The following is a 24,539-nucleotide window of genomic DNA, read 5'->3' on the forward strand; positions in this document are numbered from 1 at the left end:
GTTTGTTTTGGATGACCTTGCAGATAAAAAATCAGCAGTCTGCCTCTATCTTTTATTTCTTTTTGCCTTTTATTCACGCCTTTCCCTCTTTTATTCAGGTCAAGATTAAACAAAGAAAAAAAGAAATTCCTTTTGTTGGTTTCTCTCTCTCTCTCTCTGTCTCTCTCTCTCGTTTGTATAGTTAGTTCTTGTTCCAGGCCATGCGAAAGCGAATATCTACCAGTCAAAGTACCATACTGAATGTCTTAGAAAAGACGGGAAGCGATCTTAGTGATTTGGATGAAGAGGATGTCTGGTTTCAGCAGTCTGAGGAGATAGAGCTGGATTTACAGGAAAACACCGACACAGAAGACGATGCTATGGAGCAAGACCTGATTGGCATGGTGTTAGCTAATATTCTCCCAAGTTCGGACTTACCAAATGCTGGAGAAGACTCGACAGCCACTTTTCCAATCCCAAACGATAGAGATCCTTGGCTTGCTGTGCCTTCAACTTCATCAGCACCTGTTCTGTCTCGTGCAGCTAATCAACCAAAAAAAAAAATGTAAGACCGCCGGCAAGGAAAGCAGAAGTCAATGAAAGGAAAAGAACATGGAAGAAAGTTGTCGCACAAACCCAACAGTTGGACTTGAAGAGTCCTGAGGCTAATGTAGAGGAAATAGGGCGTGAATCAACTCCTATGTATTTTTTTCTTAATTGCTTGAGCAATGAGCTTCTTCAGCTCCTTGTTTTACAGTCAAATCTTTATTCTGTTTAGAAAGGCAAGAATCTCAACATAACATACAATGAACTTAAGGTGTTCTTAGGGATAAATCTATTAATGGGGTACCACCAACTCCCAAGCATGAGGGATTACTGGGCTACTGATCCTGACCTTGGTGTCTCTTTTGTATCGTCAAGGATGTCAAGAAACAGATTCGAAGATATTCTAAGAAACTTGCATGTCAGAGACAACCTGACAATCACAGCTGGCCAGAAAGACAGGCTTTTCAAGCTGCGACCGATGATTGACCTGCTAAACTTCCGCTTCAAGCAGGTAGTGAAGCCTGGAACTTACCTGAGTGTTGACGAATCCATCATTCTTTTCAAAGGACGCTCCACACTAAAGCAATATAACCCAATGAAGCGGATAAAAAGGGGCTATAAGCTTTGGTGCTTAGCCTGCATGAGCGGTTATGTCTACAATTTTGAAGTTTATCAAGGAAAATTCCAAGTTATCAAAGACGATTTTAGGATTTGGACTTGGCGGTGGAGTCGTGAGACAAATGACTGAATGTCTCACCAAGAAAGAGCATATTGTCATTTTCGATAACTTTTTTTCGTCTGTCTATCTTCTTGAGCAACTTAAGGAAGATGGTATTTTTGCGTGTTGTACTATTCGTTCAAACAGGAAGGGGCTTCCTGTCCTTGCACCCGACAGAGCTTAAATAGAGGAAGCTTCGACCAAAAACATTGTGGATCAATTGGTGTCTATAAATGGAGGGATTCCAAGACTGTTCTGTTTGCCTCTAACTACCATGGTACAGAGGTAGCCTCTGTAAAAAGAAAGAATTATGATGGATCTACTTCGGTTATCACAGCCCCTCAAGTAGCAAAGGATTCTAATGACCATATGGGTGGTCATTACAATCACCAGAAAAGGGCAGCATATGGAAGAGATAGAAAGTCGTTAAAATGGTAGCATCGACTGTTTTGGGGTTTTGTTAATTTGACACTCTGTAATGCCCATGTTTTGCACAGTCTCCTTTTTTCCGAAGAAAAATTGACACTGCTCGAGTTTCGGCGAAGGGTCGTGAGAGGACTCGTTTCTGTGCCACAATTGAAGAGGAAAAATGGAAGCACTTCTCAGAAGGCTGTTGCAGTTAACAAGAAAAGACGAGGGAGTTGTGGTGCCTCAGTTCCAGACGATGTCCGTCTTAGTGGTCTGGGCGATCACTGGCCTAAATTTGTTTCTCAAAGCTCAAGATGTGAAATATGTTCTATAAAGCAAGTTGAATCAAAACCACACTCAATTTGCTCCAAATGTGGCGTGACGTTGTACGTCAACGAATGGAAGAATTGTTTTGCTGAGTATCATGAGTATCATCAATGACTGAGTTTGAATTAACATTGCAATTGAAGTTTTATATTCTGAATAAACGATTTTATTTTACAAAAAATTAACTTGCTCAGCGGAACTTCTCAGTCCCTTCGGATAGCATTTGGTCAGATTCATTTGCCCAGCAGGACTGCAGAGTCCCGCTTTGAACAGATTTTTGAATGCTCATTTTAGAAGGTTTTTATGAGCATATTCAATATCAGCGTGTCTTTTTGGTCAGGAACCATATATTTTTCGTCAATTTTTTTCGAAAAACGAGGGCCTGGTCGTGAAAGGGTTAAAAAATAAATATCAGTATATGTATATTAAACTGCCAATCTACAGTATTATTATTTTTTTTTTTTTTTTAGTAAAGTACAAATTATGTTTTAGTCTTGAGAAGGCATGAGGGTTGTCAGCTCTACTCATATTAATTTCTGTTCGCTTTCAATTTGACTCGGGTGTTTGTTGTAATTTCTGTTTGTTTTGGGGTTCATTTATTTATTGATGGTGATTCATGATATTTTTACACTTGGAAGATTATTTGACTTTATTTCTGCTCATTTTTGGTATATTGAATTGGAGCCCTTTATTTTTTTTGAAATTTTTTTTGTGGAAATGTTTTTTAAGTGATCACAAAAAGGATTGGGGGTCGTCCACTAGGCGTACATAAAAAAGTTTTCCCGTCTGTAGTACCTTTAAGGGACATAATTTTTTGTAAATTTCAATAAGATGGAGTCAAAGTCCAAGCCAGAACCAATAAAATTTAAGATGGGCAGAACCCTATATTCATCCCATATTTTGGCCCACGGGTAGAATATTCCAAAATCTCTCCTGTTTTTGATTCTTTTTATTTATTTGTTTTTTTACTTTCTCTTTGGGGGCTCAATTTTATGTGGGGAAATTTCTGGAGGATAATTGCCTTTAGTGAGGGACAGGGGGGAATTGTCCACGAGAGAATTTTTCAGGAGGAATTTTCTGGGGAAATCCTAAACGCGAGGAATTGTCTGGGGGGATTTTCTACAGGAAAACTTGCCGGGAGGGGTATTTTCTGCGGGAAGGATTTTCCAGAGGGAAAATTGGCCGGACACCAGGCATAACAGCAAAGAAATAAAAAATATTATTACATTATGACCCATTTTTCCAACAAAAGTAAGGTGTCAAAATATCTACATTTAAATCTTTTCAGAGTCAACGCTATAGTGGTGCCTATAGTAAAGGCCATACGGCTCCAATTTCTAACTATTAATTTTTTTTAAGAGGCACTTCATATGGAAAGTATGGTCGCATAAAATTCGAAGATGGCTCATTCGGTTGGAAATCAGAAGTTCTAATGTCCTTTTTAAGATTCAAAAGAGATTAAAGGGCAACTAACCCCCCACCCCTCCAGGCCCTTTCCCCCCAAATCCATCCCTAGTCCCCAGGGCAACTAGCCCACTCCACGCCTTTTTTCCCACAAATGTGTCAGATTAAAATTTTTAAGATTTTAATCTCAAAATTGTCACAACCCCCCAAGAACCGAGAGAAGGCGTTGTAAGTTTTGCCCTGGGTGCATATATAGTTCTGATGGAAGTAATGCTGGTATAAACTTCAGAGAAGGCTCATTTGATTGAAAATTGAAAGTTCTAGTTCAATTTTTAAGAGTCAAAAGTGATCGGATTGCAGCTAGCCCCCCTCTGCCCTCACGTCCTTATTTCCTCAAATGTATCAGATAAAAATTTGGAGATAGCCATTTTAGTAAATTAAATAAAAAAACTTTTTTTTTAACTGAAAGTAAGGAGCGACATTAAAACTTAAAACGAACAGAAATTACTCCGTGTATGAAAAAGGCTGTTCCCTTCTCAACGTCCCGCTCTTTACGCTAAAGTTTGACTCTTTATCTCAATTCTACTTTATTAAACAGTAAAAAACTTTAGCGTAAAAATCGGGGCGTTGAAAAGGGAACAGCCCCTTTCATTCACGGAGTAATTTCTGTTCGTTTTAACTTTTAATGTCGCTCCTTACTTTCAGCTAATAAAAACTAGTTTTTTTATTTAATTTATGAAGGTTTTTGAATTAATGCACGTTTGATATTGGCTCTCCGCACATAAATTATTAAAATGAAATTTCCATATTAATTCTTTTTTTTTGGCTAAATGACTTTCTCTTAGTTTTGATCAGACGATTTTGAGAAAAAAAAGGGGTGGAGGAGGAGGCCTAGTTGACCTCAAATTTTTCAGTTACTTAAAAAGACAACTAGAACCTTTAATTTTTAACGGAAGTTTTTAATAGTAAAAAATATACGTAACTACAGAATTAACTAACGTAACGAACTTCTATATTCATATATTTTTATTATGTATATGAGGGGGTTTGTCCCCTCGTTAATACCTCGCTCTACACTAAAGCTTAAATTTTGTCCCAATTCCTTAAGAATGACCCCTGAATCAGAAAGGCAGTAGAATAAATGGTTGAAATTACTAAAAGCACTTTAGCATAAAGAGCGGGGTATTTAGGAGGAGAAGAACCCCTCATATGCGCAATAATCTCTGTTCGATTTGAGTTTACGGCTCCTTACTTTCAGTTGAAAAAACTCTTTCATATTTATTTTTTCTTTTTTTTTATAATAATGCTAGAAAATCCTGAACAGAAATTACTTCGTATATGCAAGGGGATGCTCCCTCGTCAGCGCCCCGCTCTTTACGCTAAAGTTTGACTATTTCTCCCAGCTCTACTTTTTAAAAAAGTAAAAAACTTTAGCGTAAAGAGCGGGGCGTTGAGGAGGGGGCAGCCCCTTTCATATACGAAATAATTTTTGTTCGTTTTGAGTTTTAATGTCGCTCCTTACTTTCAGTTAAACGAACTTTTTTTATTTAATTTCTGAATGTTTTTGAATTAATGCATGTTTTGATTTTGGCTCTCCGCAGATTTATAATTAAAACGAAATTTGTATGTTTTTTTTTGGCTAAAGGGCTTTCTCATACATTTGACCGAATGATTTTGATAAGAAAAAGGAGCGGGGGAGGAGGCCTAGTTGCCCTCCAATGTTTTGATTACTTAAAAAGGCAAATAGAACTTTTAATTTTTTTACGAACGTTTTTATTAGTAAAAGATATACGTAACTTACCAGTAAGCTCACGTAACGAACTTCTGTATTCGTATGTTTTTATTCCGTATATGAGGGGGTTTACCCCCTCGTCAGTACCTCGCTCTTTACACTAAAGCTTAGATTTTGTCCCAATTCCTTAAGAATGAACCATGAATCACAAGGGCCGTAGAATAAATAGTTGAAATTACTAAAAATACTTTAGCGTAAATAGCGAGGTATAATGAGGAGGTAAATCCCTAACATGCGTAATAATTTCTATTCGTTTTAAGTTTTAATGCTGCTTCTTACTTTCAGTTGAAAAAACTTTTTTCATGTTTTTTTTTTTCATTTTTTTTAAAATAATGCTAGAAAATCCTGTGCTCCGTACATGGGAATTTTTTTCCACCATGACAAATTCCTCCATGGAAAGTTCCCCCAGCATATCTCCCTCTTCTCAACCCCTCCCCCAACCAAAAAAACCCCTTGAAATGCCTGTACACTTCCCAATTACCATTACTATATGTAAGCACTGGTTAAAGTTTGTAACTTGTAGCCCCTCCCACGGGGACTGTTGGGGAGTAAGTCGTCCCCAAAGACATAGTTATAAGGTTTTTCGGCTATGTTGAATAAAATGGCTATCTCAAAACTTTGATCCGGTGACTTTGGAAAAAAAATTAGCGTGGGAGGGGGTCTAGGTGCCCTCCAATTTTCTAGTCACTTAAAAATGGCTCTAGAACTTTTTATTTCCGTTGGAATGAGCCATCTCGCAACATTCTAGGACCCCTGGTTCGACACGATTAGCCCTGGAAAAAAAAAACAAAAAAAAACAACAAAAAACAAACAAATAAACACACACCCGTGATCTGCTTTCTGGCAAAAAATACAAAATTCCACATTTTTTCGTTAAGATTTTATGACTTTTAGGGGGTGTTTCCCCCTATTTTCTAAAATAAGGCAGATTTTCACAGGCTCGTAACTTTTGATGGGTAAGACTAAACTTGATGAAACTTAAATATTTAAAATCAGCATTAAAATGCGATTCTATCGATGTAGCTATTGGTATCCGTTTAAAATCCGTTTTTTAGAGTTTTGGTTACTATTGAGCCGGGTCGCTCCTTACTACAGTTCGTTACCACGAACTGATTGAAATAGATCAAAGATCAGATAACAAAAACTCCGGTGTCGACACAACCTCCCATGGCCAGGGGATAGGCGTTTTAAGTTAAGCCTTGGGGCATATATGGCTCTTATGGAAGGATTGCTAGTATAAACCTCAGAGAGGGCCAATGTAATTGGAAATTGAAAGTTGCCCCCTAAAAATTTTTAGATACGTATATTGTTAAAAATAGTTCAAAGGTCAGATAACAAAAACTCCGGTGCCGACACAACCCCCCAGGCTCGTGGGCAGGCGTTGTAAGTTATGCCCTGGGGGTATATATGGCTCTAATGGAATGGATACTCGTACTAACTTCGGAGAGGGCTTACTTGATTGGGAATTGATATTTCTAGTTCACTTCTTAAGAGGCAAGATAGCCATTTTTTTAAAATAGCTGCAAGTTATGCCCTTGGGGCATAAGTTTGGAGAAGGCTTATTTGATGTTCTAGTTCAGTTTCTAAGAGCCAAAAGAGATCAGAGGTCAAATGCAAACCCCCCATCATCCAAACCCATCCGATACAAATTTTGAGATAGCCATTATTTTTAAAATAGTTTGAACATCAGATAACAAAAAACTATGGGGTCGACAAAACCTCCCGGATCCCGGGGCAAGTGTTGTGAGTTATGTCCTGGGGGCGTATAAAGTTACTATGTAAGGCGTGGTCGTATAAACTTCGAAGGTAGCTCATTTGATTGGAAATTGAAAGTACTAGTTACCTTTTTATGATTCAAAAGTGAACTTCAGGCCCCCTCCACACACACACACACGCACAAAATAACAGCCTCTTTTCCCCAAATGCATCCAATGGAAATTTTGAGAGAGCCAGTTTTTCTGATGGACTAAAATGATTAGAAATTGAAAGTTTAAATTCCTCTTTTAAGAGTCAAGAGTGATCAGATGTTGATTAGCCCCCCCCCCCAACCTTATTTTCCCGAAATGCTTCTAATCGAATTTCTTATATAGCCATTTTGTTTAAAATGGACCAAAGATATAATAACAAAACTCCAGGAATAAAAGACACCCCCCCCCCAGAATCTGGGGGCAAGGTTGTAAAATATGCCCTCTGGGCATATAAGGTTTTTATGGAAGGTAAGGTCACATAAACTGCAAAGGGGCTCATTCCATTGTAATTAAGAATTGTAGTACCCTTTTTATGAAAAAACGTGATTGGAGGGCAACTAGCCCCCCAAGGCCCTTTTCCCACAAATTCATCCAATCAAAATTTTGAGATAACTATTTTTTCAAAATATTTTAAAGATCAGATACTGACCATTGGTCTGATTGGCGTAAGTAGCGATCCTAATTATCTGCCTTCGACCACGAGTGCAATGCGCGGTTGGCGAAAAATCATCTGATGCTTCCCGTATTTTCCCCCAGATTTCTCCAGATTCCCATTTAGAGCTGGGTCGACTCTGGTCGAGGTTACAGAATCACACTGTTGACTCCCGTTTGAAACTGTTTAACTGGCGGCACCAGGAATCAAACCCCTGTACTCACGGACAGAAGATTTCAAGTCTAGCGCTCTAACCACTTGTCTAGGACGGCTCACAGGCCTGGGGAGCTTACAGTTTAAAAAATTCCCACGAATATCCGAATTTCAGATGTCAGGTGAGGTGGAAAATGCCCGGTCCTGGTGTAAAACCAAAAATATCAAGAAAGGCCTGGGATAAAACGAAAATAAATTTATACTTTTTCAGACGGATGCCGATATTAGTGCATATACTGTTGAGAAAACTCTAAGGATGGAACAAAGAAATCAACTACTTCAAGAACTTCATTTATCGAAGAAAGAGAGCATGAATGTGGTAAGTTTGTATTTTGTAAGACATTGTAAGGCCGTAATAGAAGAGAGACAATCCATCAGTTTTTATTATGAAAACTATTTTAATAAGACCTATATTTGACCCCAAAAATAACTAGTTTCTTTGAGAAAAGCACATTCAAACTATATTAAATCGTTATGTAATATATTTTAACCAAACTAGTAAGTAATATCAAAAATATAGTAAATGCCCTAAAAAGGGATTTTTATGAAATTGTGATTAGATTTAATTGTTTCAACATGATTTCGGTAATATTAGAGGGATTCGATCTAATATTATAATCAAGCTGTGTTTTTTTCCAAAAGGTGATTTCACTTTCTTTCATTTGTATAAAAAAAAAATATCCTACTTACTGCAAGTTCTTTGCATTTCAGTTTTTCGTATTTCAATTCTAATTTTAGTATTGCAAGTTTTTTGAAATATTTAAGGTTTTTCATGGAGAAATTCATAAAGATTTTTCTTATAAAATATAGTGGGCCTTGTTGATCGATAGTAGATAAGCTATTAGTCTTGTAAGGAATAGATGTGCAAGCTAAAAAGGTATATCAAACTTAAAACAAAAATCGCACTTAAGAAATTTACTTGACTTCTATGCACGTTAGCAATGGTTTTGGCGATAATCTATAATGATCCCCCCCTTCCCCCATAACAAAATCCCATTTGTAGCTCTGCCACTGGAATATGCCACTTTGTCTGAAGTTCAAGAGCAATCATATAAAAATGACAATTAAGGATATTTAAGGATAAATTTAAGGATAATTAGGGATAATACCTCAAGAGTAGCCATTCAAAATGGCATTTAAGGGTAACTTGTAGGATAATGAATTAAGAATATTTACTTAAGAATATCTAAGGATATTTAAGGATAAAATTAAGGACAGCATAGGATAAAAGTTCAAGAGTAACCGCATGAAAATAATGATTAAGAATAATTTGATATTTCAGCTGCAGCCATTATAAAGTGACTTTATAATAATATTATAATATTATTATACTATATTATTATACTTTATAATATTTTCAAATTAAATCTCTACTAAGATTTGGCTATATCTAGTTTAAAACTTAATCTATTATTACCTTTATATTTAGTTTCATTTAATCTGTTAAATTTGCTTAAAATTTAATTTTAGTAAGATTGAAGTCTCTAATATTTAATTATAATTAAAATGCAATCTACATGAAAATTATATGATACTATATTAAAATTATTATCTTTTAAATCTATCAAATAAACCTGTTAAATAAAGTATGATTTCTTGAAAAGAAGAAACAATGTTTTTTCGTTTTTTTTACCCAAATATATCGAGAAAAAAAATTCTTAAGCTTTGCCAAATTAACATCTATAGCTCGTTAGTCGAGTATTGTAATTTTAATAATTCCAGGGTATATGGTAGAAAACGGGTCTATCTTACTTTCAATTATAGGTGTACGAATTTCCTTTTCGACTTTTCTTTTTCCAATATATTTTTCGTGATCCGAGTCATCTTGTTGTTTTCCTTTTAATATTTTATTATCAGTCTAGTTTGTTTACGGGTCAATATTATTTTTGGCTTAAAACATTAACGTATAGATAGCTATAGGGACTCTTTTCTTAGGAGGTAGTAGGTAGATAATAATTAATCCTTTACTTTATTTTTTGCTTGAAATGAATTATTTCAGTTTCATTTTTTGCTTGAAGGTTTCCTTTTTTCGTTCTTTCTTTTCTTCCTTTTTTTTACTTTATAGCTTACTTCAAATGATTATTTAGTGAATTGTTAATTTTTTAAATACTTGATAGAATGGCGCAAATTGTCCTGGATTATTTCAAAATAGAGACAGCATCCAATTTTTTAATATTGATAAAATTATAATTACTATAAAAATACAAATTTAAATATTAAAATGTATATATCGTTCCAATTTTTAAATATAAAAAAATAAGCTCTATAAATTTTACCAAAAATTTCTTAGACACTTTTTTTTTATTTCTAATCAAAATGAAAAGAAAACATATAATAATGGACAAAACTTCTAATTAAGAAGTTATATATCTTTATTACTGCCTTAATTAAATTTTATTCGCTATTTTAATTTTTCTTTTCACTTTAACTATAAATTTTGTAATACTTCTGTAGGAAGAAGTGTTTAGGTTATTTAAGAATCTAATGGAATTTAATTTTTTTTCAAATTTGTTTTATTAGTATATTTAGGACAGCGTCATGAGTCAGCTTCATAAAACCTTTTATGAAATCTACTTTCTTCTGTGGGAAATTGCATTACATTTAGCATGGAATGAAGCATTTTGTGCTGTTCATAATAGATAAGGTCGAAGAAAACCTCTAAAGAAATTTCAAAATGAAAAAAAAATTATTCTTTATCCAGTATTACCAATCAAAATAGCCGACCCTTCATCTTTCAAATGTTATCGTTTTTCTTAAATGGTACATATTAACTCCAAAGCTATCAAATTCTTCAAAATATGACTGGAGAAAGCTTATCTAAGTTATAGCAACAACCAGGATGACCTGAATGGGTAGATCAAAGAGTAAATTAGGTTCACAGAAGTGGCAGGTAACTAGGAGATTTGTAAGCCTTTGTGAGTGAACCCTATTTAGGTTTAGACTGAAGGTACCCTGTTGCTCTATTAAGCTTTTAAATTTAATACATATTGAAATTCAGGAAAAACTGAATAAATTTACCCTGTACTTTTTCGAAAAAATGTAATAAACAATTGTATACACAGGAATTTGCTGCTTAAACTGGCTGCCTGGTTTTATCTCTCATGGGTGATTTATGCAAAAGATCAAAAATATCCCACCTCGGGAATTATTCCAAACTGTATGTTACTTTTCTGATACATAGGTAGACATCTAATATCTTAGATGGATGTTGTATTTTTGGATAAAAGAATGAACTCTTATTTTAACTAAATATCGGAAAGTGGAGGTAAACTGAGGGGCTAAAGGGGCATTTTTTGGATTTAAAACTTAGGGAGATGGGAATTGGGGCTGCAAATTCTGGGTACGATTATCAAGTCCTAGATTCTAAAGTGTTTATCTATGGAGGATTGAGTCCATACACTGAAGATTTTCAAGTTGGTTACTTTTCGCCAATACTCCCACTACTTTTACTAACAACTTATTGCAGCACCAGGCCACCTTAGGCCAAAACAGCTGAGCTTCCTCCTTTACGACCCCATGAAGGTCTTTAAATTATTTAAGTTTTTCTAATTCTTTCTTACGAACTCTTCGCATTCCATTCAGGAAGACTCGCCTTTAGTTTAGCACTAGATGGATGACCAAAAAGGACAATATTTGGTAATCTGTTATCCTTCATCTGCAAAATGTGTCCCATCTGAACTTTTGTTTCGTTACAATCCTCAGACAGACAAACAGAACCACGTTTTTCGTACAGCTTGCTGTTTGATATGTGGTCAGTTAGAAGAATACCCTAAATGATCCGTAGGAAATTAACGTTTTTGAAAGCACCCATGTTTCGCTAATACCTTGCGTTTCACCTACTTGTATTTAACACGTTTCACTTCACCAATACCATGTCAAAATTAATGATCCAACTGTGATGCTTTCAGAGAAAAATGATTAGCACAGTAATATGAAGGAAATAAATAAGTTTTCTGGTCGATTACACGTGGAATCCACATGTGGCGAAAGAAAAAAAATGTTATTAAGGGAAAGGTGAAAATTAACTTCTAATTTTAAATCCGAAGATACATATTGTATCCCCCTCTCCACTCCTCCCACGCGCGAGAACACATACTCCTTCACTACTTTACTGAATTTTCGTAATCCTTGTTTAAAAGTAACTGGGATGTTTTCTTCGACCAATTCATCTTGTCTCAGTTGATTTAGTTTGTTCTTTCCTAATTTTAATTTCATTTTGCTTTTGTGTTTCAGATGCTAATGGATAGGCGATGCTCGGTAAGAATAATGTTTCTACGAAGATTAACATTTAACCCTTTTTAATGGATCCTTGTATTACCTTTCAGCTATATGTTGAATAGCCTATTTGTTAGCCCTCCACGAGGGGCTATGCTCAGAGATGCCCCTCCACGAGGGACTATTCTAGGTTGCCTTCTAGAAATGAAGTAGCATTAACAATTAATGATATTTGTTGTTACCTATATCCTAAAATGGTTATTTACTTCAAAATCTACAACTTATACGCTCATTGTCAGTCATAAGGGCTAATAATTTAGTTCATTCAGTTCTTACACTATGTGAATAGATCAATTTTTGTTATATTATGTTTTACAACAAAAATACTTACCAAAAATAAAAATAATACTTATTGGTAATTGGATTTTGGAAAACACTGTTGTTAAGACCATGTTAATGTTTTAGAAAACTATTACACCAGCTGATGATTGTGAAGCTTTTTGCTTAAAAAAAATTGTTGTCGAAGAATCAGCAGTATTCAAATTCGATGTCAGCATCAACTGGGGGATTTTAATTATTGACAAAGTTCTAACAAAAGTTTAAATTTTTATTTCATGATTTTATGCATAAAATAGCTCTAATAGTCTAAATTTTGGAATTATGCTGCTAGTGTCAGATAAGATGATGAATAACCAAAAAAAAGAACAACACATATTTAAATCTTTAAATCTTAGTGCTGAATTTACCTGTTCAATTGGCGCAATATTCGATCTGAAATCGGATTTTTTTTTCTTCTTCTTTTTTTGTAAGTAACTCTGAAATAAGTTTTTTTCCAGTAACAAAAAAAAGGTGTAAAATTGATATCTTAGTTAATATCCCCTCGTGGTGGGCTATTTTCTGTGTCCTTTTTCATAATTTGTGTACTAACCTCTATCTTTTTTGTGTGCTTAGACAACCGCATTTTCCTCCGGATATGATCTTAAGGTATTGGTTTATTTGCACTCTATCAGCATGTTATTCAATTTCCCTTCTTAACTTACAGTTCTTTTTCTTTTGACATATAGTAGAATTGAAACAATTCTTACATACGTAAAAGGTTTTTAGATTGATTTACAAAGTTTTTAATTTTCAAGAAAATTAAAAACTTATGGTAAAGGTGCAACAAATGATTTTTTGGCTAACTCAAAAAAGCTCAAGAATTATGTTAATATAAATCTTAGTAACGGATCTATAGTGCAAACTAGGGTCGAAGAGGTTGTTTACAGGTACCTACTTCTACCTTTTCCTCTCTCTATGATACTGAATTAAGGTCATTCTTGCACTTGAAGAAAGAGGTGTTGCTAGGGTGTTGCAAGGTGAACAATATTCCCAGAGCTAAATTTAAAGTTTAAATTCAATAGTTCGTGGTAACGAAATAGATTTTTAATATCAACAGATTTATCAAATAGAATAACCGGAATTTTGAGATCAACAGATAGATCAAAAGAATTGGCTTCTTATGCTGATCCCAAATATATAAGATTTATTAAGTTTAGTGTTACCCATCAAAGGTTACGAGCCTGTGAATTTTTACCTGATATTTAAAAAAGGAGGAAACACTCACTAAAGGTCAATGCATGTTAATGAAAATCACACCATCAGAGTCAGCGTATCAGGGAACCCTAGAGGTTTCAAGCTCTCATTTTTTTAAATGTGGAATTTTTTCGCCAAAAGAAAGATCACGGATGCGTGTTTATTTGTTTGTTTGTTTTTTTTCTTCCCCTGAGGTGACCGTATCAAACCAGTTCTTCTAGAATATCGGGAGAGGGTTCAGTCAAATAAAAATTTAAATTTTTAGTCCTTTTTTTAAGTGGTCAAAAGGATCGGAGGACAGCTAGTCCCCCTCATATGTCTCTTTTTTTGCCAAAGTAGTTCGATAAAAAAAAATTTAGATAGCCAAATGGTTCAATATAGTTGAATGGTCCAATGACTATGCCTTAGATAACACGACCCTCAAAGCCCCTGGGCAAAGGTGTTTAAGTTATGAAATTTGCCTATTTTTTAAGCATAGTGTTTGCTATTGGGAAGTATGCGTACATTTTTCGCACAGGGAGTGGGAGGGTGATGCCTCACTCCTAAATATCTTGCTCTTTACACAAAATTTTGACTTTTTGTCCCGGTTCTTCAAGAACGACTACCAAAAAAACAAGGGTTGGTTAATTAGAACAATAAGAAATTATTATAGAAGTACTTAAGAACTTTAGCGTTAAGAGCGAGGTATTGACGAGGAGGCCCCCCCCCCCCTCATACGCGTAATAATTTAAGTTCATTTTAAGTTTTAATGTTGCTCCTTACATTAAATTGGATTTTTTGTTTTTTTTTTATTTAAAACAGGACCAAGAAGGGGCTTTCAAACATCCCACTCTTCTCAATCACCTACTCGTAAGGCATGAAACAGTTCAGATATAATTTGGATTCTAAATATAAGTTTTATTTAGGCTTAGAAGCCATCTCATATCAATAAAACCTTCTCTCCTAAGCCTACTAGCTACCAAGACCTAATCCAAGAGCAGCAACTGTAAGCCACAATCAAAAACAAATTCTATGTTTAATTTTAAGGGGATTAAATACCTTAAAATCATCTCGATCAAAAATCGAGTCTCGGAGTCGGCTGATCCTCTCAAAGACAAAGATCCTTTTAGTCACAAGGCTAGCCACAGGGGCACATCAGAGGAGAAGAGGGTGACTCGAAATCTTGGAATTTAACTCAAAACCCAAGCTACGCCCTTGACTAGCCACCTTCAAGATATATTGAGAATAAATTGTTTGATTATAACAAAGGACTGAAAAAAAAAACAATGAAATTGTACGTCCCCCTCGAATATTTTAGGAACTACCATTTCCTGAACTTTAAAATGAAAATTTTGCTCCTTTTGATTGAAAAAAACAAACAAACAACAGATTCACATTTTCTAATGAGGTACGTTTCATGAAAGCTAGATATCACTATCTCCGTCACAAAACGGGAGATGTTAAATGTTTTTTCTAACACTTCTGAGAAAGTAAATGTCGCCTTTTAGTTTTTTGTCGTTTATTGGGATCCCTTATCCAAGCTCTAGAAGTTATAGCAAGACCGTCCAATTAATCATAAATAATTTTTAATACAAACTAAAAAGTTTATAATGGACGAGGTAGGGTGATCCTTTAAGGTGTCAAATCCCCCCTTGAACCAGGTTTAAAGACATGTTTACAAAATCTTTCAACCCTCAAAGCAGGGATAGAGCGAATGGTGGGGCTTAAAACATTTTTTGGGCTCTAGTCTAGACTTTGCATCCTAGAGTGTGGGTTTCATTAACATAACACAACAACTTCGTGATTTAGTGAAAAAGCTGTTCCTCTAAATCTATACCCACTATCCATTAGAGTATACTTTTGAATAGTATGAAGTCAGCACATTGCAAATCTCTTTTGTTAGGTTAGTATCGTTTTGTTTGTTAATTTTTTAAATCTTTGGAATAATGAAGGTTAGTCCCTCTCTCTTCGATGTTTGTTCAGATGACATATCTCTCTCTTTTTGGAATAAATAGTAGGCTTATGAAAAGTTCTATTTTTTATCAATTTAGTGGGTAATGGAATTGTTGTTGTTGTCATGGATCATTTATTCATCGTTTTTCTTTTCAAACTAATCCTATGCGTAATCAGGATTTAGGTGGTTTCTGAGCATTCATTCTTATTCCCTTGACTGTAAAAAAAAATCATATTCTTACGACCTCACTGTATTCTTGTCTCACTTTAGACTGTTGTCAATGTCCCGCATGTCAGGAATGGACGTCCCTCATAAACCCCAGAGCAAGACATCATGGAAGCAAATTAAGGTCTTAATAGATAGATAGATAGGTAAATAGATATTTATTGCAACAAAAGCCACTTAGGGGCCATGGCAAAAAAACAACAAATAATATAAATTAATACCAAATTATACTAGCTCACATAACAGGGTATATAATAATAACTATGAAAGGCATAACAATTACAAAAAGAAAACAAAAAACAAAAGGCAAATAATACCATAAAGCTCACATAATTACACAAAATATCACACACATTATCAATATATTTTAAATGTTCTAAAGCTATCTGGATCATGGCTACAAAAAAGAAAAAAGAAAACGCTTCAATCACACTATATAAAATAACTTTCAACATTCTTTTCTTGTCCCGTCTATCGTCCACCCTCCAAAAATCTCTTTCTGTGCTGCATGGCTACACGCACGTAACTTGCTGCATGGCTACACGCACGTACCTTCCCAAATTCTTAATATCGTCTTTACACTTACTTTTTAAAATTCCGACCATCCAATCTTTTCCATTTACCCCAATCCCAAAAGTTTCTACCCTCAAATCCTTTAAATCCTTACAATTGCACATAAAGTGCTATAAGTCCTCATTTTCTCCGCACCTTGGGCAAAAATACGGGTCCCTCTATCACCTAAGCCTCCCCAAATACTTCCTTCTTTCATCGAAAGGCCTAAAATTACCCCTTATTGAAATGACCCACCTTAAGATGTTCCTTGAGGAGAAAGGTGATAGGAAACCTTACAGACGGAAAACAGTGCCCTTTAGGAGGCAACGAAGGTTTCCTTCTGATTTTTTAAATGATTGAAAGGAGACCCAAAATGTTGCAAATTTGGAAATTACTACAAGTTATAATTGTGTTTCACTTGACACACATCTTTAAGATACTCTCCCCTCTGAACAGTTACGAACTTGCGGGTTTAGCTAAATTGGCAGAGCAACATAAAATTTAGACGAGGTACCATATTTTTGTATTCCATATTTTTCAATAAAAGTGCTTGAAACAAAGTTCAAGTATTTCTTTGACCGTTAGAGTGTCCATAAAAGCCCTCTTGAGAGACGACGGTAGATGATGACAGAGGGTAAAAGCTAAAGCTTTATTTCCATATTGTTCCCTTTGCCTTATGAAGAGGTAAATAAGCCCCTTTCGTTTCAAAGTGGATTAACACATTATTCTAACGACCACCCCTCCGCCACTTACCTCGTAGGTTGTAACTTTTATGCAAATTCTAATTTTCCTTCTCCTCTTGGCTCCAATTTGCTGTGCGAGACACTCCTTAATCCAATCGTAAATATAACTAGATCTACATTGCTTGGGCAACGTGAGGTGATGCGGCAACCTTTGTTCGGCTTCGCTGAGTAAAGTGTTGTGAGAGCAACACTTTGGTTATGTCTCCTCGCTTCGATTAAATGCTGAAGTTGTTAATCTGTAAGGATCTTAAAATAAATACTAGGTACACCAACTCGCAAAAGTTGAAAACCCCTCATTGCAACTAGCAAAAGTTGCAAACCCCTCATCGCTAAAGATGATTGTAGCCTAACAGCCGATTATTACCTACAAGTCCCCTACATGTCTTACCGCTGGAACCAAATTGGTCTTACCATCAAATACACCGGAAGCAAATAATAGGTACACAAAGTAGCAAAAGTTGCGAACCCCTCATTGCGGAAGATGATTATGAGCTAACAGCCGACTGTTGCTTAAAACTCCCCTATATGTCTCACAATTGGTATCGGCCTATTTTTGGTTCAGTGTGTAGTTTACTACTGAAGTTGTAAGCCCCTTTAAACTTTCAAACTGGTATATCTCATGAAGGAATTTTTCTAACGAAAAATAAATGATATATACTTTGATCAGCTGATCAAAAAAAAAATCTATCTGTCTTTGTTCAAAAATTGACTTTTTTTGCCGTAGGCTAAGTTTCTAACGTCATCACTTAGAAAGGAGCAAAGGATAAACTCTAATTTCTTTATCAATAGGAGAACTTTTAAAGCTTAAGAGGCATATTTGGTACCATTTCTATATCAACCTATTTTTGGTTTCTGTGTACCTTACTATTGAAGTTGTCAACCCCTTTAAACTTTCAAACTTAGTATATCTCGTAAAGGAATTTTTCTGCAAAAAAGTGGATGACATGAACTTTGATCAGCTTATCAAGAACTATCGACTGCCGTCGAAAAAAAATCTATCTGTCTTAGTTCAAAAGTTGACTTTTTTTGCCGTAGGCCAAGTTTCAAACGTCACCACATAGAAATGAGCAAAGGATAAACTCTAATTTCCTTAGCAATGAGAAAACTTTTAAGGTTTAAGAGATACATCTGATACCATTTCTCTACCGTGATCCCAAGTGCGAAAAAAACGAATTATAAACTCAGCTGAAATCACGAACAGAAATGGGTAGAAACAATAGATGGCAGCACTTTCGGTCCCCACTTTTTTATTTCTGTAATTTTTTCTATTTATCACTCAAGGAAGATATTTTGGCTGTGGGGCCGGGTAATTGCCGCATATATTTAACACTTATAGATTTTAGTCCATCTTCAATTTGAAACTGGTACCTGCCTGCTTGCCTGCTAGAACGGAGCTTTCCACTCGAAATCAGAAACATGGTTTGATGAAACGAAAGCTTCACTGCATAACATCAGATAGTTCTCTCTCAAATAGGCTATAAAACTCCAAGTCACTTCACACACTATAGGCTCTGGCTCAAGGACAAGCAAAAACCATCCTTTTTGGCCCCGGACAAGAGCTCTACGATGGTTTCCAAAATGCAAAGTCATATTTATCAGTCCGGCCTAAGGTCCACACGTTCCGTAAAAAACACAGAGGCTAGACCCTTACCACTTTCTAGGAATAAGCTGAAATCGGGGTGCTAGGAACAAAAAAAAAATACACGACAAAACCAAAGTGTTGCTCTCGCAACACAATACGAAATACGTTTTAATGTCTTTAGAAATAAGTTGCGAAACATAAAACATTATGATATGACTTATTTTTGATATTTATTATTAAAACAATGTGTTTCATTTTAGTTTTAAAGTATCATTAAGATTAAAAAGTTTTTATTCTAAACAAAATGTAACAAAAAGAGCAAGGGTAGCTCCTAAAATGCCTATAATAAATGTTATCCTATGTTACAAAGTACTCTATAATATTCAAAATTTATTAGACTTAATCAACAAAAAAAAAACAGGAGAAGAAATACTAGCATTCTGTCTATTTAATTTACTAAGTAAGAATAATTTTATTCTCTTGATTAAACTAGTTTCCGAATTAAATTATCACTACTTACAGTTATTTTCATAGAAATGAATTTAGAAGGAAATATAAATTCTTCAAAAGGGGAAATTTCGGGACTTGCGTGAAAACTAAACAAAAATACAGAGAAACTCGCAAAAAAATTCAGAATTTCAAGGTGCTAGTTGGGGACCTTCCCCCTTATGCACGTACATAGTTACGTACGTATTGTCACGTTTTGTTATAATTTTGAGTTTTGTCGTCCTGGCACTTTTGGGCAGACTTACCAAAGTGAGTGTAGGCTGAAGCCACAAAAGACCATTGCCACCTGGGCCATATGGTCATTGTAAGGGGCCATATACTCCTGGCACTTTCCAAAAATAATAGAGCTTATTTTTGATATTGTGGAATGCTTAAACGGTTCAACGGAATGATGACAATAGTTCAAACAAATTATACTTTCTTATTAATAAATATGGATCTTCAAAATATGACTATGCAGCATTACGTATATTTACACATTTAAGGTTGAATACAAAGTGAAGTATACTTCGTAGGGAAAGGAAGCTACTTTTGTGTAATTTCTTTTCAGGGCTGCATCTTTGAATTATATTGACTTAAAGATTAAATTTTGAACCCTTAAGAATAGGCGAAAAAATAGTCGTAAGAAGTCTTATTAGCAAAATGTTTGCTCTCTCTAGCTTTTAAAACAGATTGTTTTGTGCCAAATTTGCTTGGAAAATTTTGAATAAACTGTAATAGGTAATAGGATTCAAATCAAGTCCATGATTCAAATCGGAAATGGAACAAACCTTGAAAAGGAAACCATATTGTCATATACTATTGTCATACAATAGTATGACAACCTGATATGTTGAATCAGATGGTGTAGCTATCATTAAATCGCTTGACTTTTTGGGTTGTATCCATCTTTTTCAAAATTCAGCCAATTTTTATCAGTCTCGTAGCTTTTGATGCGTTAATGCAAAATTCATTAAAATTAATCGAATTAATTTCTCTCTCTCTCTCTCTCTCTCTCTCTCTCTCTCTCTCTCTCTCTCTCTCTCTCTCTCTCTCTCTCTCTCTCTCTCTCTCTCTCTCTCTCTCTCTCTCTCTCTCTCTCTCTCTCTCACTGTCTCTCAAACAAGTTATTTTGCATCGTAAGTTACGATGTAAAATATAGAAAAAAGTAGAATTTAAGATTCGATATATCAGCGGTCGAACATTAAAGCATCTATTGAGTGGGTGTATCTAGAAAGCCTTAGGGTACCATCTTTGCGATGTATCATCACTGTCATAGCTAGGACTAGTATCTTACATTTTAATACTTCTGATGTTTCTTAACTGTTCTCAAACGGTGAATCTTCAGGTCAGTGTAGGTTCAATGACACTAATCCTCTGGATTTGTATTGCCCTGCTCGCCCTCCTTTTCAAAAAAGATATTGTTAATTATTTCAACCGTAGGCGCATCCAGGATTTTTTTTTTGGGGGGGGGTATTTTATTTATGGGGGTTGACAAAACGCATCAAGAATTTGTTTATATGCATTTTATTACTTTTTACGAGTGGTTCAAACATTTCAGGGGGCGTTCAAACCCAGTACCCCCTTTCCTGGAAACGGCCTTGATTTCAACAATATCAGACATGACTTAAGGCGTAGTAGTTGTAATATTCTGATTGCAACAGCAATTTATCATTGCTAATCTAACCTAGTGGCTTTCGTTCCGTGTAGTCAGTCTGGCTTGAAATAACATTCGCTCAATACATGGACTCAATGTGTTTTGACGACCAAAGTTTGGAAGCAGTTACTTTTTTCTTTTGCACACTTTTCAATCCTTCTGCTTTCAAAAATTAGCTTCTCTCTGTACAATTTACTCCTTAATATTTAAAATCTAGGTTGAAACCACATGGTGATTTGTGACATATATTTGCAGATACAGTCTGGCTTAGATTTAAAGCATTCATCCGAGCTAAGAAACTCAAGCAGGGTCCGGTTCACTGAAGATAGCTCAAGCGGAGACCCTGCGGTTATAATGGAGTCAGACTCTAGAGTAAGTACATTCAAAAAACTTGAACTATTGCCAGGTTGTAAAGCATTGTATCGTTTTTGTTGTTGTTTTTTCTTGCTAATACTATACATGACGCTAGTAGGCAAAGGCAGATAGCTCTGTTCTTTATTAAATATATTGAAAGTGAACTGATAAAAAAAAGATACACCAAACTCTGATCAACTTGATTTCTTCGTTTGGAGCCAAAATTAAGAAAAACTTTATTGTGATTAGTTCGTTGTAATTCAATCAATATGTGAAAATTCGAGAAATATTGAATAGTACCTCAAAATTTGAGGTGCTGTTAATTATTATTGAAAAGCTATTCATGATGACTCTGTGTTAGCTATGTGTATTTCTTGAGACATAGTTCATATTTTTAAGGGCTTGCCTTTTGCAAAAATAAATAATACATTGTGCCCAGTTCACTCTTTACTTAGGCAGCGCTTTTGCACTGCCTACGAAAATGAAAAACTAATCCCCTAGGCACAATCGAGGTTCAAAATCAAAGTTAGAGTAGCCTTCTGTCTCTCAATTCTCTAGAGATCGTCGATTGTCAAAAGCCCTTCAAATATCACTTATTCATTAGCATAAATAGCAAATTAATTATACCAGCTTGTCAATCTGGTCTCTAGGGGTGTTATCGGCGATCTGAAACGATATTTTCTGACAAAAAACTTCAGGTAGCTGAATATAGTCTATGGGACTGTTCGAAAACAAGAAAATACATCGAAAAATGGTTGCAATCATCTTACAGGTTATTGTCTTCTGCTCATGATAGAACCGATTTTGTTCTAAAAGCAATATCCTTCATAGAGTACACTTGTGAAAAAGAGCGAGACATTTTCTAAGATTTCTAAGCAATTAGAAGAAATAGAGCAAACTCCCAGCAAACATTTTGTAGCATCTTCAAGAAGTTACGGCCTGATATTAAAAGCGGTATCTTCCACCAATGAATACTTGAGTACTTTTTAAAGGTGAATTTTCGATTTTAATATGGGATTTTCAAGTTTCATCAGTTCACTTAATCATAGCCTTAAACTGATTCCATGACCACTAAAGTTCTCTTCACTTTAATATATAATTAGGAGATACAACACGTATAAGAGCTCTACCTTAATAGAAACAGAATCTTCAGAGAGGTGATGGGTGAAGTTATGAAATGAATCTTCAGACAATAAAAGTATTTTTTTTTTATTGTATTACAGAGAATAATAGATTAAAGCCAAACCAGACGTATTTTCGTTCGCTGTTGCCATGAAAAAGTCCAGAAGCAATTGAGAAAAGGCCGAAATAATTTAGCCAAAGCACGGATTAGAACTTAGCACTTCAATTTGCTCCAAATATTTATCGTCACTTGTTTTTGGTATTAGCCCTTGAAACAGTAATAAAAATAATACATCTTAATCCCAAACCTGCCAAATACAGGGTTGGACTGTTAAATATACAAAATATAGGCAGTCAAATCTTAATGTGGTTTATGATATCTTCAAATAATTTCATTTTTGTAGACACCCAAGTCGGTTCGATTTTGTATTGTAGAATTAGAACTGCCATCGAAATATTATCAAATAAGAACAAATATACAACTTCGAGGAATAGTTGAAGAGTGAAGAAAAAAGATGAGCGGCCCTAAACATGTCATGAAAGAGCTGCGCACACAGGTCAGCGCTCAGCTCATCTAGACCGCTGTGAAATTTGGGAAGAGACTGCTTCGTCCTTAGAAAAACAGCACGCGCTCATGACACCCACAAACTTTACAAGGTTCTCAAGGAATCGACTAGTAAGAAAGTTTTTGTGTCTGAAGTTGTCAGAGATAGATCAAGAAAAGCCATTAGCTGTCAAAAGGAGCGTTTGACCAGATTGAAAGATCACTTCAAAGCACTACTTAACCCATCCCCATCATCAACTCCTGGTTGTTTTCCCCATAATATTAAAAAAGGACCTTATAATTTCGATCTCGCCGCCCCAACAGGAGCGGAAATACTCAAAGTGATTAAGGCCCTGAAGAACAACAAAGCCCAAGGTCAAGATGGTCTCCCCATGGAAACATACAAAAAGTGCCCCGAGATCACAGCAGAGCAGCTCCTTGGTATCCTTGAAGAAGTATGGAGGACCAACACTTTCCCAAAGGATGGGAAGACATCAGTAATTCTCCCTTTTTACAAGAAAGCTGATAAAACTGAGTGCAAAAATACCGAGGAATAAGTCTAATTGATATTGTGGTAAAGATTCTTGAGATTATCCTCCTTAACCACTTCAAGAGGATAAGGGAGAAAAGAACCCATGAAAACAAAGCCTGTTTCTGTCCTGGTAGGGGCTGCTTTGACAATATTTTTGCACTCCACCTCATTATTCTGCAGTTTGAAAGGCACAATCTATCCCTTACTCTGATATTTCAGGATTTGATTTCCACCTTCACTCGCCGAAAAACTTGGAAAATTCTAGAAAATAACGGAACGCCTCTGAAATTGTTGAACTGCTTGAAGCACACTAAAAAAGGTCTATGAGCTGAATTCGAGTTTACGGAAAAGCGACTGAAGAATTTCCAGTTGAGTTTGGATTAAAAAAAAGGCTCCATCCTGTCTCCCACTCTGTTTAACCCCTGTACTAAATTGGTGCTTGAAAATGCACCATCTTCTCATTCAGGAGCTCAGATTGGACAGAACGTTTCACTTGGAGACTTTGAATACGCTGATGATGTCGGAATCCTCTCGGACCCAGAGAAAGCTCAAACTATGCTCAATGTTGTGGTCACTTGGTCAGATCGCATTTGCTTCAAAGTCAGTACAGGGAAGACAAATTTCATGGCAATAAATCCCACTGATTCTATTTCGCTAACTGTAAATCAAGTACGGTTGGATCAGGTTGACAACTTCACATACCTTGGCTCCCAGCTTTGTACAGATGGAACATCAGACGCCAATATTCAACAGCGATTGCAGAAAGCACAGATGGTCTTTGCTTCCCTCAGAAAACTGTTGTGGAACCGGCGTGAAATTGTAAGAACTAAAGTTCGAGTCTACTTCGCTTTGGTTCGACCAATCCTTCTTTATGGATGCGAAACTTGGTAAGTGAAGCGAGTACATGAAAATGCACTAAAGGTGTTTGAGCATACTCGTTTGCGTTGCATCCTCAAAATAAACCTGAATTATCGCATATCAAAAGTGGATACACGACGAATGTTTGGCATTAAGAGATGTGTTGTCATCTCGATCAAGGAGCGTCGTCTGAAATGGTAGGGCCATGTCTTACGGAGGCCAACAGAGTACTTGCCTCTCCAAATCCTTCTAGATGAGCTACTTAGCTCATGGAAGAGACACCAAGGGAGACACCAGAATAACTGGTGGAAGTTGGTTAAATCAGACCTTCAGCCTATTGGGGGGTTCAAAAGGTTGGGTCACATACGGAAAACTCA

The 24,539-nt window shown here is 35.6% G+C and overlaps 1 protein-coding gene across 3 annotated transcripts in view; it reads left to right on the forward strand.

The window, feature by feature from the left end:
- LOC136028281 (solute carrier family 12 member 6-like) overlaps nucleotides 1-24,539 on the forward strand; it is a 240,876-nt gene that overhangs the window by 188,452 nt on the left and 27,885 nt on the right. The window contains exons 16-18 of one of the 3 annotated variants that reach the window (XM_065706024.1): nucleotides 7,999-8,106; nucleotides 12,021-12,044; nucleotides 21,008-21,124. In XM_065706024.1, coding sequence (XP_065562096.1) covers nucleotides 7,999-8,106; nucleotides 12,021-12,044; nucleotides 21,008-21,124 — 249 coding nt within the window. Of the gene's footprint in view, nucleotides 1-7,998; nucleotides 8,107-12,020; nucleotides 12,045-12,953; nucleotides 12,987-21,007; nucleotides 21,125-24,539 lie in introns of all 3 variants that reach the window. The other 2 variants (XM_065706023.1, XM_065706025.1) reach the window with 2 other exon arrangements.

This window comes from Artemia franciscana, chromosome 6 (genome assembly GCF_032884065.1).
Source record: "Artemia franciscana chromosome 6, ASM3288406v1, whole genome shotgun sequence".
In the NCBI taxonomy this organism is placed as follows: domain Eukaryota; kingdom Metazoa; phylum Arthropoda; class Branchiopoda; order Anostraca; family Artemiidae; genus Artemia; species Artemia franciscana.